The 21,041-nt window shown below is 45.4% G+C and overlaps 1 protein-coding gene across 2 annotated transcripts in view; it reads left to right on the top strand.

Moving 5' to 3' along the window:
* Nucleotides 1-21,041, top strand: part of LOC144934491 (carbonic anhydrase-related protein 10-like) — a 429,201-nt gene that overhangs the window by 185,512 nt on the left and 222,648 nt on the right. The window contains exon 2 of one of the 2 annotated variants that reach the window (XM_078860310.1): nucleotides 4,552-4,626. The exons of the other annotated variant lie outside the window; for it this stretch is intronic. Coding sequence (XP_078716436.1) covers nucleotides 4,552-4,626 — 75 coding nt within the window. The remainder of the gene's footprint in view (nucleotides 1-4,551; nucleotides 4,627-21,041) is intronic. 2 annotated transcript variants of the gene reach the window in all.

Genomic DNA, 21,041 nt, shown 5'->3' with positions numbered 1-21,041 from the left:
AAAACATTGGTATTAAAGTCAATGGACAATACATCAACAACATCAGGTATGCCGACGACACTGCACTGCTGGCCGATTCGGAACAAGACCTACAACAAATCTTGGACGAGGTTGCCACAGAGAGTCAAATATGGGGCTTACGAATTAATAAAAAGAAAACAAAGGTTATGAAGGTCAGCCGAACTACAAGCGAAATAACAATCAAGCTTGGTAGCGAAAAATTGGAACAAGTACACCGATTTAAATACCTTGGTGTAATCATTGACGATCAGTTGAACCATGAAGTCGAAATCAAGAGCAGAATTGAACAAGCAAGGCAAGCATTTATTAAATGGAAAACACTCCTTGCAGACCGCAACTTGAGTACATCACTGAAACTGCGCACACTGAAATGCTACATCTGGTCAATTTTGCTGTACGGAGTTGAGACGTGGACACTGACAATAACAGCAACAAAAAGGCTCGAAGCTTTCGAGATGTGGCTGTATCGAAGAATGCTGAAAATCCCATGGACAGCCAAAACCACCAATACACAAGTTCTGCAAGATATGGGCACTGACAGGCAACTGCTGAAGACCATCATTAGCAGGAAGTGTTACTACCTAGGCCACATTGCCCGAAACGACCACAAATACCAGCTATTAAAGCTAATCCTGGAAGGAAAAATCGAAGGGAAAAAACGACCAGGACGGCCAAAAACGACATGGCTCAGTAACATCAAAACATGGCTACAATTAACAACAGCACAAACTCTACACGCCGTGCTAGACCGGGACCAATATCATCGTGAAGTCGCACACGCCGTTAGGCAGCACTAAAGAAGAAGAAGACATGCGCTTTTCTGGATTTTGTAGTTGTTATTCTGTCTCTCACTGTTCCAATAAACCTACCATTAAAATTATAGACTGATCATTTCTTTGTCAGTGGGCAAACGTACAAAATCAGCAGGGGATCAAATACTTTTTTCCCTCACTGTATCTCTTCCACAAGGAAGGATGGATGCCACCATCGTTACCACTAACGTTGCCCTATATCCTAGACAGTGTGCACTGAATTAAATAATGTAAGTATTGTTTGTTGTTGTTGTGTCTGTAAGCACGAGGTGTTGTGGTGCTGTGCCTGGCACCGTAGCTCAAGATGTAAAAGGTCTCAGTGGAGCAGACGGGCGTGCGTCTGTGTGTCGGCGTGGGGAGCGGTAGTCTAGCGGTTAGCGTCATGCTGCGCTACGAACCTGGCAACGCGGGTTCGATTCCTGCTCACGGCCAACACCAGTGACGAATATCTGAATCGGTCCTGGGCCTCCCCTAGGTCGACTCAGCCTCAAATTAGTACCTGGTGTGGTGTGTCAATATCGCCACTGGGGAGACAAAGGCGATCGGGCGTGGTGCTGGCCACCCACCAGCTCGTGTACCGTTCCGGCCTTCATAGGTGCTTGCGCCAACAATCTGTTAAGGCTATACGTAGCATCTTTGTTTTTGTAGCTTTGTTTATGTACACGGTAGTGTAGCGGTTAACATACCGCACTACAAACCTAATGACCCGAGTTCGATTCCCGCTCACAGCCATCACCAGTGACAATTATATAAACCGGTCATGGGCTTCCCCTAGGTCAACTCAGCCTCAAATAAGTACCTGGTGTGGTGTGTAAACATTAGCACTGGGGAGACAAAGGCGGCCGGGCGTGGTGTTGCCCACCCACTCCTGTCGTCTACTTCATCGGTGCTTGCTAATAGCGCTCGCGCCAATAGTTTGTTCCAGGCTATACGGGGATGTTTGTATTGTGTACACGGAGCCACTTATTCACTGAACACTGCCATGTATGATGACGATGGTCAAGAATCGTGACAGGGTGGCAGCCAAGGACTAGAACGAATCCGAGAGGGCGCCCACTGAGGAGATTAATTGATCAAAAATCAGCTCATGTCCAGGCGCTACACGTGGGTTATTACTCAAGTACTGTGTGTGGTTAATGCAGACTTGATTCCTTGCTAAAGGTTTCTATTTGGTATTTGAACATCTTAATACAACTCCTGCTTTATTACCAGTAAGGGTAAAACCTATTCTTATTTATTCCTACTTTGATACTTGCAAAAAAAGGTCCCATTTTTGGAACTCTACTCGTCCTACGCCAGCCGATGCAGCCGTCCATTCTACAACTTCCCCAACGTTCACGGTTTTGTTTTGTAAAGCGAAACCACGAGGGCTCGGTTAGAGAAGAGAGATTAAAAAAGACAACCCACGCGCCACCCATCTGATGTGTTTGCGATTTAATTTGAAAAAAAAAGGAAAAATGAAATGAAACACCAAAACTCCCAGGTACAAACGCTCATTTGTCAAAACTCGCTTGATGCCCGTGAGCACGGCATGTAAAGCCGCGTTTGCACACACGTCTCGTGCCGCGATCTCATCCAAACTTCCAACATTTTTGCTGCCTAAAATGTTGCATTCGCGAACATAATATTTTTTTGGTTTATCACGAAGGCTTTTGCGACTAATATCCATATATAAATATGTCGTTAAAACTCACAACCACCCGACAGTCAACTAGTAAGGGTTGTCACGTAAACAAAACATGCCAATTCGTCACGAGTACAGCACACCGGTGTGTTGGAGAGCCAAGCCACAACATTTACAATCTGAGTACGACGTTTCGCCAGTAATTACAACTAACTTCATCAGGCGACATCCAGATTTGTGGAGAAGTCTTACTGTTTCGTTCTTTATATAGAGGCGTAGATGTGTTGACCACGCTTCTGCGCTCTTGCACAATGTGGGGGGGGGGAGGATTACTGAGGCAACGTATATTGTGCATGTCCATTATGCGAGCCCCACCATCTCCGTACAGAAATCTGCTCTTATCAAGACGTTCATTCATTGAGCTAAGAAGGTGTCAGATGGTGACAGTCTGGAAGTGAAATTCGACATGTTAAAGAAGCAATGCAAATGAACGGTTACAATGATGTACGAATCAACAGGGCATTGAATACCAAAATCAAATCAAATAACAAGAGCATTGAAACTGCCCAAGTAATTCAAATAATAAAAATATCGTACATTGCGGGAGTAACTGATAAATTGGCCAGATGTTTGGAAAAACAAAACATCTGAGTCAGATTTGGCACGGTACATAAAATACAGAAATTAATATCTGGTACAAAATATGTATTACCGAAGCTATCAACAGAAGGTGTGTACATGATTAACTGCACGTGTGGTAAATGCTATGTTGGGCAAACAGGACGAATGATCAGCACGAGACTAAAATAACATTCAGAGAATATTAAATTCTCCCAAATACAACTGTCAGCAATAGCAGAACATACGTTCCAACAAGGACACTCAATTCATTTTGATAATGTTGACATTTTGTGCAAAACTAGCTACTACTGGCCAAGACGAATTAGAGAATCTATCGAAATTGAAAGAAATCAAAATTACTTTAACCGTTAGGATAGATTTCCGACCGTCATCACCTAGCCAGTGAACTGGAACACGTACACCAAGCTCTCAAGATGAATGGATATTCAGACCACACAATCCGTAAAGCTATCACCCCAACCGTTGGGAAAGAACCATCTGAGGACCCAATCAAAACCATCACCTTGCCATACATAGCAGGGGTCACTAAAAATATTTCCAAAATCATGAGCAAAAACAAGATCCAGGTTCGATTTAACACAGTACATAAAATTCGTGATCTGATCCCATCTATGAAGGATGTGATCCCTGACATGCAATACCCCGGCGTCTACAAACTAATATGTGTCTCCGGCAGTAGTTACATTGGGGAAACTAAGCAACATGTCTCGGACCGTGTTCGTGAGCATAAGCCAGATCTGAAACACGGTAGAACCAATACCTTGGCTCACACAAAATTGATTTCTCTAAGACGAAGGTACTTTTCAAGCCCACTGGCTATCAACAAAGATTCGTTCATGAATCCTCGTGCAATGTGTAAACATGACCACTGGGGAGACAAAGGCGGCCTACGTAGTTTCAGTTACCCCCTCCGTGTGCCGATCCGGCCTTCATAGGTGCTGCTCGCTAACAGCACTTGCCCCAACAGTCTGTTAAGGCTACGTGGGGGGTCTTTGTCTTTGTGTTGGCGCATACCAGGCTGAGCGTCATGCGGTTTGAACGTTCGCGCGTGCTCACCGGCGCACTGGATTCCGCTATGGGCTCCATGACATTGCGATAGGGGAATTGAGTTTTCATGCGATTATTCGTCTAACCGATTGTTTTCTTACTTTTAAAACCATAATAGCAATAAGCACCGTACGAATAAAATACAGTCAATCAAAATGAACGGCGAATGCTCGTGCAACATGCCTCATTAAATGAAATTAACCATTAATGGAAACACATTCAAGGAAAACATAGGGAAGTGACCCTTAACTTATCTCGCTGCACTTGCCTGTACTTTGAGATGCAGTCACAGGATGAGGTAACCCATGTGGCCTGTGGCACTCTCATGCCGCAGCTGTAAACATCACACGGAATGGAAACAACATCGACGGTGATGCGACTCCCCCGTTGTTGTTGTTGTTGCAGCCCACTATGGCTCGCAGAGGGCCCAGGAGGACTGGTGGGCCTACAAGGAAGTGGTGCAGGGGAACTTCATACCCGGTAAGAAGCGGAGAAGTAGTTTCGCTGAAGCCATAATAGAATAGACGGGGTGGGTTTTTTTGGGTTAGATCGCGTAAAATATAAATGTGTCATTAAACACCACCACCACCCATATTGGGCTTCCAATAAGTCTTGTTCATAGATAATAGAGAATGTTTCGACATTAAAGCATTATTGACTTTTAAGTGCTATGTTGCCGGAGTGGTGGTGCGGCAGTGGTGAGTGCACCGCACGATACAAACCAGCGGCCTGGTCATGGCTGACATCCGTGAGGGAGCGATGCCTGAACCTGTCTTGGGCCTCCCCTTAAACTCGCATGACCTGCACGGTGAAGTATGGCCAAACTGTTTCCCGTGACCAATGGGGCACGGAGATGCCTTCATCAAGCCGTGGATTTAAGGAACTGTAATAAATGTTATTATTTAAATAGTATTATTGTTATTATTACTACTACGTTCTATTGCATTTAAAACAATCAAAACTACGAATTAATCGTCATCCAATGGATATTTAATACCGAAACAGAAGTAGGATTTCTCCATAATTCTGGCTGTCGCCTTATGATGCTGGTTGTTGTTATTGTAGTAATTACCGGAGAAATGTCACGGTACTCGAATTGTAAATGTTGTAGTGGGTTTACTCTCCAACACACAGCCAGTGTGATGAACTAGTAATAAATTAGCGTGTTTCTTTACCTGACGAACCCTACGAATTGGTTGTTTCGGGTGGTGGTGGTGTTTAACGACACATTTATATTTACGCCATCTAACCCAACAGAAACCTTTATTGTGGATAATATTGGTCACAAAAGCCTACTCCGTGTTAAACAGTTTATCTTAGCCCATCCTCTAGATCATGACTTGTAATCTTCTTCCTCTGTGTTAATCAGATTCATCCTCTCTCCACAAAAAACTTTCCCAGCACAAATTGCAACTGAAAATGCTGGCTTATTATGCAACCTTATATAACGTGAATGACAGCAATGCCCACATTAACATACCCTGCTGGATATCTAATAGCTTTTAATAAAATTCTCGGACATCTGCATAAAACAAAAATTTTCCCTCACGAATTCGTATCACTTTGCAGAGGTTATGAAAGCAACGTGCTCACACGCCACAGCCTTTGTTCGGCTCCGCTTTGCAGTTCGTGGCGCCAATAATGTGGGAAATTATTATTTTGTTATTCCTTCACGATTTAGTCGCTTGCGTGCGTGCGTGCGCAGCAACCGCGCTTCGTTTAAAAGTGCCCCGACGATGCCGTGAGAGTGAATTCCTGGGCGCGGCTGTGCAAAAGTTGCGAAGGACTAAAGCAATAGCAACAACATAAAAAGACCGATGGGTTTAATTTGTCGCTGCCTCGAGAACGCGAGGGCGGAAGTATTCGGTTGTTAAAGTAAAACGAAGCGACTTGACTTGTTGCGTATTGCCGGGGGAATAAATTGTGTGCATTAAGAACCCGCTCGTCCTACGCTCATTCTACGGCGGTTTAATAGCGGCCTCGTTTTTGCGGCGTCACCGAGCGCGGGGGATATCCCTTGCCCTCTTTGTGTTTCTCTTACGAATTACCTCTTGCCTTTGGTGGGCCTATAAATTACCAATTTGGCGTGTGCAGTGCAGGAGTTGACAGGGCCCTTTGAAATTGAGTCCCAGGTGAAAAATTTAGATAATTTTTCTTTTTTTATATATATAAAAAAACGGATTAACCAGTTTCAGCTGGGTAGTATATGTCTGGGAAAGCCAATACGCAGGTGGATTAAAACTTTTGTGTTTATCTTATCTTAATGGGATTTATAAAGCGCCTTAGTGAAAATGATGACAATAAATGACGATGAATGGATTGAATGAATGGGGAATGAGTGATAGTCGTGTAAAGGGAATATGAAGAGGGGCCAGTAACGGTGGTGGTGCTCATGAGGGGGAGATTAAGGGGGGGCGGGTCGTGGGGGTGAGCAAGGGGTAACAAGAAGTGTGAGTTTTGAGTGCGGAGCGGAAACTAGTGAGCGAAGGTGACCGCTTAACGTGGAAGGGGAAGTTTATTCCAGTGAAGGGGGGAGATGAAGAGAGAGCGCGTGGGTTGAGCACGAGGAGAAAGAGGAACAGAGAGAGACAGCAAAGATTGAGACCGTAGTGTGGGAGAAGGTGACGTAGAAAGTCACAGAATAAAGTTGTGTGTGTGTCTGTGTGTCCGCTTGGTGGGCAGCGCTAGTGCAGCGGTTAGCATGCCGTGCTACGAATGCGGTTGCCCGAGTTCGATTCCCGCTCATTGCCAACAAAAATTACGATTATCTAAACCGGTCATGGGGCCTCCCCTAGGTCGTCTCAGCCTTAAAGGAGTGGATGGGGCACCCCTGGACCAATTCGGATATCACTCGTGTAGGAGGCATTTGTGGAACATTCTCGCGCGCGCAATCTAATCGTTACATGACGTGCGAGAGCGTCTCAAGTGCACTCGTGACGATGGCATGCCGAGTTTATTTTGCTTGCTGCTGCCCAGAGAGTTGTGAGTGCTTTAGTTTCCGGCGATTCTTCGGTGACCTGTGCAGGGAATTTGCTAAGTAATGTTTTCTTTGAAGTAGACAATAAAGACCATTTGATGTCAATTTAAATAGCAAACCAGCTGGGACTGCATTGCCAGTGGCTTAAAAACGCGTGCTTAAAAACATTAGCATCGTTGCCACTAACGTTGCTCTATAATATAAACATTGTCCACTGAATTAAATAATGTAAGTATTATAATTGTTTTTTTACCCTTCTATCTGGCAACAATACTGACACCTTTTTTACAAGGAGTCATGTTTGCATAGACCACAATACCTGCAGCAATAATGCAAACAAAAAACATAACTCTGATAACATATGCACTTCAAGGACAGTGCATATATTATCAGAGTTATAGTGTCAGTTTTGTTGCCAGATAGAAGGGTAAAAACCCAATTATCATATGTTTTACTGGCAAATGAGGTTCCAATGGTGTAAATGCTTACCCCGAGCTCTCATACTCTGATGGTGCATTGTCCTTGAGTTGTGCGCCTTTTGGCGTCATCTGGTCCAACCCATGTGAGACTAGGCTCTAAGGAAAGCTGTCTCGGGTGTGGACCAATCAACTTCAAGGACAGTGCATATATTATCAGAGTTGTGTTTTTTTTACATTATGGCTGCAGGTATTGTGGTCTATGCAAACTTGACTCCTTGTAAAAAAGGTGTCAGTTTTGTTGCTAGATAGAAGGGTAAAAACCAATTATCATATTTTTTACTGGCAAATGAGGTTCCAATGGTGTAAATGTAAGTATTGTTTGTTGTCGTTGTTGTGTCTGTAAGCACGGGGCATTGTGGCGCTGTGCCTCGCACCGTAGCTCAAAATGTAAAGGGTCTCCTCAGTGGAGCAAATGGGCATGCGTTTTTGTGTCGGCGTGGGGAGCGGTAATGGTTAGCGCTACGCTGCGCTACGAACCTGGAGACCCGGGTTTTATTCCCGCTCATGGCCAACACCAGTGATAGCGATTATCTGAACCGGTCCTGGGCCTCCCCTAGGGCGACTCAGTCTCGAATGAGAACCTGGTGCGGTGTAAATATCGCCATGAGGGAGACAAAGGCGGCCGGGCGTGGTGTTAGCCACCAACCCCCTCGTGTGCTATGCCGGCCTTCATAGGTGCTCGCTAATAGCACTTGCCCCAACAGTGTGTTACAGGCTATACGGGGCATCTTTGTCATCGTGTGAGAGATGCCAGAATCTTTAGCAGACTTAAGCATCACAGAGCGGGATTTTTTGCACACTGCAAGAGCATCGCTGCAATGTGCAATAGATGGGGGGGGGGAGAGCACTCCCCCCCACCCCCGAGCGTTTGTAGCGCCGAGACGGCGCTACGAAATATGAATTATTTGCCAGGAACCGTGGGGGTGGGGGGGTTGGGAAGGGGTGGGGAAACATTTCACCTCTGGCCTGGCTCTGCTGTGACGCCACCCCCCCCCCCCCCATGATCTCCGGTCCCCCGTGCCGAACGCCTCTGTAGGGGACCGCAGAGCCACGTGCAGCGGCAATGGCTCCTGGGCGAATGGCGGGCGATGCTTGTTCTGCTACTGCTGTTTTCTGCAACTGCTGTTTTCTGCAAATACGGATGTCGTGCAAAAGAAACCCGATTGAATAAAATTCCACGCTTACTGACGTTACAGCCTCGGTTTAATTTGCTGATGACAGTTTATAAAATAGCTTGTATAAACCTCAGAATAATGTAATAATAATTCAGTTTAATAATGCGCATTCCATCCTATGATCCCAATGTGTAGCATGTAGTCCGCAAGGTGATTTCCAATAAATTCATAGCGTGTGTGCTTGACACAATTTTATATATCGTGCTAAATGTTGTGCCCAATAAGCGGTGTTGCATGGTTGGCTCGGTAACCCGTTCACTTGGTGGGAAACGCAACACGCATTTCCAGCGGCGAGCGTGAAAGCCGCTCCGATGCGCACACCAAGCCCGCCTTGCCGGCAGAATGCAACAAATATGCGCACTCCGTTCTGTAATTTGCCAAGAAACGTCTTTAAATCAGTCACATCAAAGATAATTAATCCATTTGGCAAAAAGGAATAATAAACCCAGTGTAATTTCCACAGGGGCTCATTTTATCGTAATGTTTATAATGCACAAGAATGTATATGATCTAATTATATTTGTATTTAACTGGAACTTGGAAGTGACAGTTGAATAATGGGAAAGGCTTGCAGAGTATTTATCTGGCGTTACCTCTCAACCTTTTATGAAGTGATAATGAGGTGTGTTCCAGACTCCGGTGTATTTTGAATGTAATCAACGAAGACATTCTTTGCTAATTAGGGAGGCAAGAATGATGGGGGCATAAAGGATTGGCAACTAAGAAAGGACATCTGCCAAATTAATTAGCGTACTTTCCCCACCATGACATTAGAATTCTGTGTGCCAAATCCTCAGTCTTAAAGCACAACTTATAATCATTACATTTTAAAATGCAGAATACAAATCGCATCACTGTTGTGATCTTCTCGCCGCGGTTGAATGTCTCGCCGTTCTACTCTTGCATATGGCAATATGGTTCAGGAGCTGTAGATGCCAATGTCGGGTTCTGATAGCCACGCAGAAAGGGCTTCAGAAGAGAGATTCCTTGTAGTTTTGCTCTTTCTCCTCCGTTGACGGAGTGCAGCTTGCGGTGGTTTACTCTATGGTTCACAGTTTGGGTTGCATGACCACAGTCGCACTCCAGTCATTTGTCTTTGATTAACCACTAGTGAAGAATACTCTTAGGTTTTTTCCGTAAAGTCACGTAGGTAAAAATAACAATAATAATAAATAATAATAGAAATAATAATAGAAATAAAATAATAAATCACGACGTTTCGGAGGCAACACAAGCTTCCTTCATCAGGTGTAAAAAGGCACAGCAAAATACTGTAACTGTAGTGAGTTATTTGTGATGGGACATTATTATATAGGGTAAGAGGAGTGGGGAGGAGCCAAGGAGGACGGGTGCAGGGTGGGGGGTTTGGCGTGTGGGTGGAGCCAGGAAGGTGAAGGTGATCCTAGAGGACGGGTGCAACGGATGGTGGAGGGAGGACGAGCTGCAAGATGGGGGGGGGGGAAGTTGGGGTGTGGGTGGAGCCAGGAAGGTGAAGGTGATCCTAGAGTTGAGGGGGGGGGAGGGGCTTGTCTGAATGTGGCAGCCAGGATGATGGTCCTCGGGAGCGGGGATAAAAGAGAACAATGATGCACATCGGCTCATGGTTGTGGCCAGTGTTAGCTGATAATAAGCATTTCTCAGTTTGTACCCATCATCAAGGTTGAAGTTATGTCTGTGTTTGTATATCTGGATGGCTTCGTGTACAAACCTCTGATGGTAGCCAGAAGGTTTGCAGAGCACCTTGGTCTCGGAAAAGACAATCTCATGAGAACCCACAGCGTTGTAGCAATGATCGGCAACGGCGGAAGACTAAATTTTACCGTGTTTCAGATCTGACTTGTGCTCGCGGACACGATCAGAGATATGACGTTTCGTTTCCCCAATGTAACAATCACCACAGGTGCAACTCGGTTTATAGACTCCAGGGTATTGCAAGTCAGAAATGACATCCTTCACAGATGGAATTAGATCACGCATTTTATGTACTGTACTGAATCGGACTTGGATCTTATGTTTGTGAAGAAGATTGCGTACGCATTGGCCCGTTGGTGTTCTGGCTGGTTTGATGGTTACACCACCGGTGTCTACGAGGAATGTCAAAGCCAAGGGGGTCACGACGTTTGTGTCTTGAATGCGGCATCTATTTTGGACGTCCGTGTTGTTCCCCTGTGTTCGCTAGCAGTGGTCTTCGGGCTCTGGGTGAGATTCTCAGATGAGGGGGCGGCTATTCTGGACGTCCACGTTGTTCCGCTGTGATTGCCAGGGTGAGATTCTAGGATGGTGACAGCGCGATCCCAGAAGGGGGATCAGGACTTGAGTCAGTGGTGGGTTATATTGTTGTTGTCTTGCTGATTAAAGAGGGTGACTCCTGTTTCCCACGATTATTCGTGATCCCAGCCAGCTGCCCCAGCAGACCCACCTCTCTCTCTGTCCCCCCCTCCTCTCTATCTAAGGCCTCGACACAGAGGCATTGGGTCTCTGTGTGTCTATGTTGTGTGTCTCTTTTTGTGTGTCTCTGTGTTGTCTCTCTCTGCTTGTGTGTCTGTCTGTGTGTTTCCGTGTCTGTGTTTTGTCTCTCAAATTTAGTTCTACCTGATGACGATTGCTTGTGTTGCAATCGAAACGTCGTATTCTATTATTTAAAAAAAATTCTACGTGACTTTACCGAAATAACCAAAGAGTAATTCCTGCAGTCACGAAAGCTTCAAGTCAAGTTTGAACCACCTCCACGGGGAGGATGTAAGTTGTTTTCTCTCTCTCTGTGTCTCTGTCAAATTTCACACTTAACTTCAAATTTAGCAATCTTTAGAGATTATAAGCAACCAGGCTATGCGTTAACTATGTTAGCCGACTCTGTGTTGCATTGCATTACATTTCCAAAAAATGTGCTAAGTTTGTTTTCTCAAACGGCCTATTTCTCTCTCTAAAATATACCAGGCTCGCATAGGTCCATTCGCTCTTTCGCTTCCCCGGCTGCTTCAGGGTGGATTTCTACACATCTCTCTGTGTGTCTCTGTTTGTCAAATTTCACACTTAACTTCTAGTTTTAGCAATCTTTGGATATTGTAATCAACCAGGCTATCAGGCTATGCGTTAACTGTGTGTTAACCGACTCTATGTGTTGCATTGCATTACACTTCCAAAAAAATTGCTCAATTTAGTTTTCTCAAACTGCCTATTTATCTCTCTAAATTTGACCAGGCTCTCATAGGTCTATTCACTCTTTTTCTCCCTCGGTCGCTTCGGGGTGTATTTCCACACAACTCTCTCTAAAATGTACCAGTCTTGTTGAGTATTTCAGTGACATGCTAATTTCTCTGCTCTAGCAGCTGCTCCAGCAGACCCACCTCTCTCTCTGCTCCACCCCCCTCTCTCTCTATTTAAGGCCTCGACACAGAGGCATACTGATGGTGTGGACAGCCATGGGTAGTATTCTTAGGTTTTTTCGGTAAAGTCACGTAGGTAAAACATCAAAATTAATGAAAATAAAATAGCTGCAGCTAATTCGGCTGTGACGGTCCCACCTGATGACGGAGACTTGTGTTGCCTCCGAAACGTCGTGATTTTTGTTTTTATTTTATTTTATTTTCATTAATTTTGATGTTTTACCTACGTGACTTTACCGAAAAAACCTAAGAATATGATTCCTTGCAGTCACGAAAGCTTCAAATCTAGAAGCCATGGGTAGCTCACTCCTCTGTTCCATTGTCTTGAATGCAGGGTGGTGACCCGTAGACTGTGAGGTTGCCTGTAGAGAGCAATACGTTGGGCAGGTACCTGGCATATCTGTCTTGAGGTTCGATTGTTCTTTCGTGTGTCAGTTTTATCCAGACTGTTTGGTTTTCCGCCCCAAATGTAAACATATCTGCACTTTGGCACATATCTGAGGTTTCCACAGCCTTGATTTAAATTCATATTTTCACTTTATTCGGGTTTGACTGGCATTGCGTGACTTTATATCACCAGCTGTTGCTTAAGTCGCCCGTCCGTGCATCCTCTCTCTGTAGACCCACAAGGGCAAAGAGCCAATTAGGAGAGGCAATATAACATCGTGGTGAACAATACCGTTGAGTACAACTATTTACCGATCGTGACTCTGTTCAGCCGCTTTATGTAGACAACTGGCCAGCGCAGTAGCAGCAGTGACCAGACAAGACAAAGATCACCCATATAACCTTTAACAGACTGTTAGGGCAAGTGTTGTTAGCGAGTGGCGCCTATGAAGGCCGGCACGAAAACGACGGGGTGTGTGGCCACCACCACGCCTTTGTCTCCCCAGTGGCGATGTTTACACCGCACCGGGTTCTCATTTTAGGCTAAATCGCCCTAGGGGAGGCTCAGGACCGTTTTAGATAATCGCTACTTGTGTTGGCCATGAGCAGAAACCGAACTCATGTGGCCGAGTTCAAAGTGCAGCGCGCTAGCCACTGTTGCACTGCTCCGGTAGCGACACATATGCAGCAACAACAACAACAACTGCTATTTGCCACTAAGTGGTGGTGAAGTCAGCCATGGTGCTTGTGCCAGGTTATGTGGACTATGAGCCCACGTGAAGTGTCGAAGTCTCCGGTTTGTTGTTGTGAGCATCGCTCCTCCGCCCTCAGTTATTTATGGAGGGCGACTGCCTCCAACTATAGAGTAGCGTCCTTCATGATCCTCCTCCAAAGAGGCCGATCTTGACACCGCTGGTACCAGTCATCAGCAAGTCCACTCAGCTCCACTTCCTCCTGTGCCACATCACTCCATCTCTTCTCTTGCCTGTACCAAGCCCGTTTAGCCCTCTCTATCTGGCCGAACAAAAGCTGTTTGGGCATGCAGTGGCTGGGCCTGCGGTCTACATGGCCCAACCAATGCAGCCTTGCCTACTGTTGGTGCTCACCAATGGGGTTGTGTCCCATCAATTGGCACGGTTGGCTACATACGGTGCAAAATAAGTTTAACATTCATACATACATACTTCTCCAGATCTTTTAAGGATTTGTGAGCTCTTCACACAATCCAGCCTGGTTAAACCCAGGATGAATCGTAGGCAGGCCAATCTGAATGTTTCTAACCAGCGCAGATGTTCCATTAGAGGGGTCTACATTTCGCAAGCATAAACAAGAGAGGACAAACCTGTGACCGAGATGTCCAGAAGCTTCAGGTGGAGCGACAGACCAGGTAGCTTCCACACAGCATTATGCAACCAATGAAAAGATAATGCCACCCAAATGATTCGGAGTGAGACCTCTGCTGTCAAACCGTAGCTAGTCATGAGCACACTGCCCAGGTATGGGAACCTCTTCACTTGCTTCACAACTGCCCCATCACCAATGGCGAGTTGAGGGGATGGAGTGTTTTATGACACAACATACTCAGGCAGGTGCTTAGTTGTGGTGGGGCTGATGGTATCGAATATTTAGCTGCCACTTCGTTGAGCTATGATTTGTGGCCAGGTTGCTTCTGAAAAAATATATAGCTCAGTGGGCCTTACCTGGTAAAATAAAAAAAATAGAAAAGACCCCACCATGTTCAGCAGCAGCACATTTTAATTAATTCTTGAGTGCGCAGCAATCACCAGATCATCGCCATACATAACATGCTCAACCAATAGGGAAGCCATCCTTCGACAGCACCCAGGCATCGATTAGCCTCCTACTATATCTGTGCCAGATGGAAATTCCTGCAGTACAGCCATGGAAGGCTTCTATAACTACGTGGTCGAAAAATATGTGAAATAATGTAGGAGTCGGAGGACATCCCCATCACACCACAAGGTGAAAAGGAAATGCCTCTTGACTCCTGGCCACGTAGCTTTACCTGGGGTTTGCCCACCATCATGAAGGTCCAAAATGATTGTGAGCAAAGAGTCAGAGACTCCAAAAGCACGAAGAACAGCCCAAAGCCCAGTCCTATTGATGATATCATAGGCCTTGACCAGGTCTATACAGCAGAGATTTAGGTCCTGCTGCAATTCCCTACACCTCTTCTGTAGCAGACAGATAATATGGCGTCTGTGCAGGACCACCCTGGCCTGAAACCATATCGGGGCTCAGCAAGCTTTCCTCAGGGTTCATGGAAAAGCGATGTTGAATAATCCTTGCCCCAGGACCTTTTCTAGTAAACTGAGGAGTGAGACGCCCCTGTGGTTGTTACAGTCTGTGCTTCTTTCCAATCCTGCATAACCTGTCCAGTGGTCCAGACTGTTGTAATGGTGTCATAGAGGGCAGTCTGCACACAAACGCCACCCTTTGTCAGCAGTTCACTTGGGAGATAATCTCTGCCTGCTGCTTTTCCTGGTCTCAGACTCTGGATCGCCTTCCGTACTTCCATAACAGATGGCACCTCAGCCACCCACTCATAGGGAGTGACTACTTCTTCCAATATTTGAAGCACGGCAGCCCCAGCAGGGTCATCCCCACCTTGCCTTATGATGTTTTCTGGGCTGAAGGATTTTTCTTCACCCAATACCTCGCAGAAATGCTCAGCAAACCTGTTCCTGGGGGTCGGAGATCGGATCACCGTTTTTATCCGAAGGATGGTGAAAGGTGTGGCGCTGAAAGTGACTTTTTTATGGAATGAAAGAGTGATTTATGATCTCGGGCTACTGAGGCAGATTCCATCTCCTCACTAACCCGCAACCACCACTCATCCTTGCAGCGCTGCACGGCTTTCCGAACCTCCGAGCGAAGGCAGCTGTCAGCCTCCTCATTCTCTGAAGTGGGATGTTGTCGACGGTGGGAGTGGGCCTGTCACTTTCTCTCTGCCAGCCGGAACACCTCCTCTCTCAGCCAATGTCTGAGGGGAGGTTTTAATGGCGTACCCAAAGCAGCCATTACAAGCTGCAGTAGCCATAGTCCTGAACTTCACCTATTTCCCCTCGCCATTAGGAAGAGTGTGGGAAAATTCCAACCCTAATGATGAAATTCTCGCTTGCAACTTTCATCAACTAGCTCAAACCAGGCCACTGTGGGCTTTAATGTGATATTTGGTGGATAGCCACTACCGCAGTGGAATAATGGTAAGCACATTTTACAGATGACAAGCCAATAGTCAGTGGGCAGATCAGTTCCACAGCAGGTCCTGGCATCAAGAACATGTTCCTACATCTGCTGTTCCATCAGCAGATGTTCTTGCTTGGGACCCGGCGTGCATCCATGATGTGGCGTAGATTCTTCGATGCCGGAACAGCGTGGCTGGTAAATACAGGCCCATGGGCTGCACATAAGTCTAGCAGCCTACTACTACCGTTTTTATATAGCTGATCTGGCCCATGCCTTCCAGTCACTCCACCGCAACACAACAACACACCTGCAGTGATACAAAGACTAAGTTATTTGGTGTAACCTTGAGAGACTGCTGGAGCAATTGCTGTTAGCTAGCACCTATGCTTGGTCGGCACGGCACACGAGGGGGTGGGTGGTCAGCACCATGCACGGACGCCTTTGTCTCCCCAGTGGCGAAGTTTACACACCATACTAGGTACTCATTTGAGGCTGAGTCGACCTAGGGGAGGCCCAGGATCTCAGATAATCGTCACCGGTGTTGGTTGTGAGCAGTAATCGAACTCGAGCTGCCGGGTTCGTAGCGCAGCACGCTAACCGCTACACTACCGCTCCCCAAAACAACCGCCTTTTGCCACTAAGTAGTGGTAACGTCACCACAGCGATTGTGCCAGGCTATGTGTACGTTAAGGCCACGTGAAGTGTCGAACGCCCACTGGCAGGAGGTCACGGGGCAGACCCAGGTGCCATGGGTCGACTGACTAAGATGACTGGCCGATGCACCACCTGTGCCGCCTACTACCGCTCCCCACATGCAGTGACACACACTGTGGCACACATGACAAGAGCACAGTAGCATGCAGAGCAGCATCAGCAGACTGTCAAACGGCAGCAGTAGCAGCAGCAGTGCAGTTCACGAAGCCTTATCTGGCGTCAGATTCGCCTGGTATACTGCAGGCTTATTTCAGCCTAGTGGGGCTTGGTGTTCATGGGGAGCTTGTGTGTGACTCAGATATAGTTGAAACTCATCTAAAGTTGAAAGCACCTGCATTTTGGGCTTTGTATTACTTGTGAGACTTAAGCAATTACGTTTGCGCAATGTACGAATTTAAATATTCGCACATTTGACAAAAAATTCCAAATGTATATTTTTGCCAAGAAATCTACCTTGGTAATTGGATGGCGATCATCGATGCAAATACAGGGTGTTTAAAAAAGATGTACCCAATTTAAAAGCAGTCTATTTCACGATGGGAACATGTTACAATTATTATTTGTTTCTTTCGGTTAAGTCACGTCTAAAGATAAAATAATAAATTAAATTAAATAATAGAATACGACGTTTCGATTGCAACACAAGCAATCATCATCAGGTATAATGAAATAGCGACATAAAATCTAACCAGAAAACTATAGACAGACATATTAGCAGACAGATATCACCAATATACATAGAGAGAGCAACACAGGTAACAGAGAGAGGTGGTCGTCTCTGTGGGGTGGCCTTAAATAGACAGAGGAGGGCGGACGCAGAGAGAGGGAGGGGGGTTAGAGAAAATTAGCATATCAATGAGTGGACAACAAAACGTGGTGCTGCAAGTGCGATGACACGGCAAGCAAGCCTGAAAATCAGGAGAAGGACACACTAAAATTAAATAACCTAGTAAAATATCGAAATGTAATGTAATACAACACAGAGGGTCGGTCAACACACAATTAACGCATAGCCTGGTTGATTACGTATTTCAAAGATTGCTAAGTTAGAATTTAAGTGTGAACATTCCAAAGAGAGGACACAGGCAGAGAGAACAAGTAGTCAGAGAGAGAGAAAAAAGAAGATAAGTTTAAAACTTCCCCGTAGAAGTAGTTCAATCTAAATTTTAGAACTTTCGTGACTGCAGGAATTATTATTTGTTTCTTTCGGTTAAGTAAAGATAAAATAATAAATTAAATTAAATAATAGAATACGACGATGTTCACACTTAAATTCTAACTTAGCAATCTTTGAAATACGTAATCAACCAGGCTATGCGTTAATTGTGTGTTGACCGACCCTCTGTGTTGTATTACATTACATTTCGATATTTTACTAGGTTATTTAATTTTAGTGTGTCCTTCTCCTGATTTTCAGGCTTGCTTGCCGTGTCATCGCACTTGCAGCACCACGTTTTGTTGTCCACTCATTGATATGCTAATTTTCTCTAACCCCCCTCCCTCTCTCTGCGTCCGCCCTCCTCTGTCTATTTAAGGCCACCCCACAGAGACGACCACCTCTTTTTGTTACCTGTGTTGCTCTCTCTATGTATCTTGGTGATATCTGTCTGCTAATATGTCTGTCTATAGTTTTCTGGTTAGATTTTATGTCGCTATTTCATTATACCTGATGATGATTGCTTGTGTTGCAATCGAAACGTCGTATTCTATTATTTAATTTAATTTATTATTTTATCTTTAGACGTGACTTAACCGAAAGAAACAAATAATAATTCCTGCAGTCACGAAAGTTCTAAAATTAAGAATGTTACAATTACACAAAAAGTTACAAACGGTTTAATGAGTTATTAAGTTTTACTAACCATTTTATAAATGCTCTATGTGCCCTCCACTTGCTGTACGGACAACAGGTAGTTGAATTCGTCCCAACCGCCTCTCTTTTCACGTTTTCCTCTGAGGTGCCTAGTCGCTCTGTGCTCGTCTCCTTACATAAACAGCCTGTTTCGTCAAATTGTCGGTACCAACGACGAATGCTCTTTGACATTGGCGGATCAATGCCCAAACGCTGTTGAAACGCACGTTGCACCGCAATTACGGAGTCAGTCTTGCTGAACTGCAGAACGCAAAACGCCTTGTGAATAACTGAGGCTAGGGGCTGTTTGTGCGCTGGGAGAGGCATCTAGCGGTAATCATTTGAAACACTATGCCCCGCCCTCTCTGTGCCCCGCCCTCTCTATGCCCCGCCCTCTCTATGCCCCGCCCTTTCAATTGGTAAGAGTTTCATTCATGGGCAGTTCGTGGTTGCAGAGATATAGCGATTTCAAAACGGGTCCATCTTTTTAAAACGCCCTGTATTTTGTGTGTCCAGGCATCCGGTAAGTGGGGGGTGGGGGGGTGTTACCAGCCTTTAAGAAAACTCCACTTCCCAGGAGACTGGGATCCGCTTCGCTAGACGCTCAATAAGAGACAATGCATTACCTTTTTAGCGTTAACCTACATGCGTTAAGCCAGCCGGTGCTGGCACCCTTTGCGAAATCCACGTCAGCTTTGTCGGCTCCTTCGATGCAAGTCTACAGGCTTACGGCTCTTGCCGCGTGCAAAGCAAAGTGAGCATCGTCCCTTTACGAGGCATTTTTGATCTAAAAAGACATGGTGAAAATTTAAATGTTTTTTTTTTTCAAAGTTTGACACGTCCTATTCCATCCCGCCCCTAGCCTGCTGGATGCTCAATTGAGACTCTGATTGGGACAGCGCCATTACATTGCCATGGTATGAACAAAACTCACGTCTTTTGGGATAAAAAAAGGGCAAAATTGCTTTGCCCACGTGATTTTCTGATTGCAAATGTCTGGTAAGATTGAGACACATATGATGCTGAAAATCCACTCTCTGGCATATGTACAGTGAGGGAAAAAAGTATTTGATCCCCTGCTGATTTTGTACGTTTGCCCACTGACAAAGAAATGATTAGTCTATAATTTTAATGGTAGGTTTATTTGAACAGTGAGAGACAGAATAACAACAAAAAAATCCAGAAAAACGCATGTCAAAAATGTTATGAATTGATTTGCATTTTTTAATGAGGGAAATAAGTATTTGACCCCTCTGCAAAACATGACAGTACTTGGTGGCAAAACCCTTGTTGGCAATCACAGAGGTCAGACGTTTCTTGTAGTTGTCCACCAAGTTCGCACACATCTCAGGAGGGATTTTGTCCCACTCCTCTTTGCGGATCTTCTCCAAGTCATTAAGATTTTGAGGCTGACGTTTGGCAACGCAAACCTTCAGCTCCCTCCACAGATTTTCTATGGGATTAAGGTCTGGAGACTGGCTAGGCCACTCCAGGACCTGAATGTGCTTCTTCTAGAGCCACTTTTTTGTTGCCTTGGCCGTGTGTTTTGGGTCATTGTCATGCTGGAATACCCATCCACGACCCATTTTCAATGCCCTAGCTGAGGGGAAGGAGGTTCTCATCCAAGATTTTACGGTACATGGCCACGTCCATCGTGCCTTTGATGCGGTGAAGTTGTCCTGTCCCCTTAAAAGAAAAACACCCTCAAATCATAATGTTTCCACCTCCATGTTTGACGGGGGGGATGGTGTTCTTGGGGTCATAGGCAGCATTCCTCCTCCTCTAAACACGGCGAGTTGAGTTGATGCCAAAGAGCTCCATTTTGGTCTCATCTGACCACAACACTTTCACCCAGTTGTCCTCAGAATCATTCAGATGTTCATTGGCAAACTTCAGACGGGCATGTATATGTGCTTTCTTGAACAGGGAGACCTTGCGGCACTGCAGGATTTCAGTCCTTCACGGCGTGTTACCAACTGTTTTCTTGATGACTATGGTCCCAGCTGCCTTGAGATCATTGACAAGATCCCCCCGTGTAGTTCTGGGCTGATTCCTCACCGTTCTCATGATCATTGCAACTCCACGAGGTGAGGTCTTGCTTGGAGCCCCAGGCCAAGGGAGATTGACAGTTCTTTTGTGTTTCTTCCATTTGCGAATAATCGCACCAACTCTTGTCACCTTCTCACCAAGCTGCTTGGCGATGGTCTTGTAGCCCATTCCAGCCTTGTGTAAGTCTACAATCTTGTCTCTGACATCCTTGGAGAGCTCTTTGGTCTTGGCCATGGTGGAGAGTTTGGAATCTGATGGATTGATTGCTTCTGTGAACAGGTGTCTTTTATACAGGTAACACGCTGAAGTTAGGAGCACTCCCCTTAAGAGTGTGCTCCTAATCTCAGCTCGTTACCTGTATAAAAGACACCTGGGTGCCAGAAATCTTTCTGATTGAGAGGGGGTCAAATACTTATTTCCCTCATTAAAATGTAAATCAATTTATAACATTTTTGACATGCGTTTTTCTGGATTTTGTTGTTGTTATTCTGTCTCTAACTGTTCAAATAAACCTACCATTAAAATTATAGGCTGATCATTTCTTCGTCAGTGGGTAAACGTACAAAATCAGCAGGGGATCAAATACTTTTTTCCCTCACTGTAGTTACTAACATTCCATTCTGGCTGAACTTTGGTTGCAGGTGAAGTTGAACATCAACGTGCTCG

The sequence above is a fragment of the Lampetra fluviatilis genome, chromosome 1 (assembly GCF_964198595.1).
Source record: "Lampetra fluviatilis chromosome 1, kcLamFluv1.1, whole genome shotgun sequence".
NCBI lineage: Eukaryota > Metazoa > Chordata > Hyperoartia > Petromyzontiformes > Petromyzontidae > Lampetra > Lampetra fluviatilis.
The sequence above is the reverse complement of the archived record's forward strand: the minus strand, read 5'-3'. Positions and strand labels throughout refer to the sequence as shown.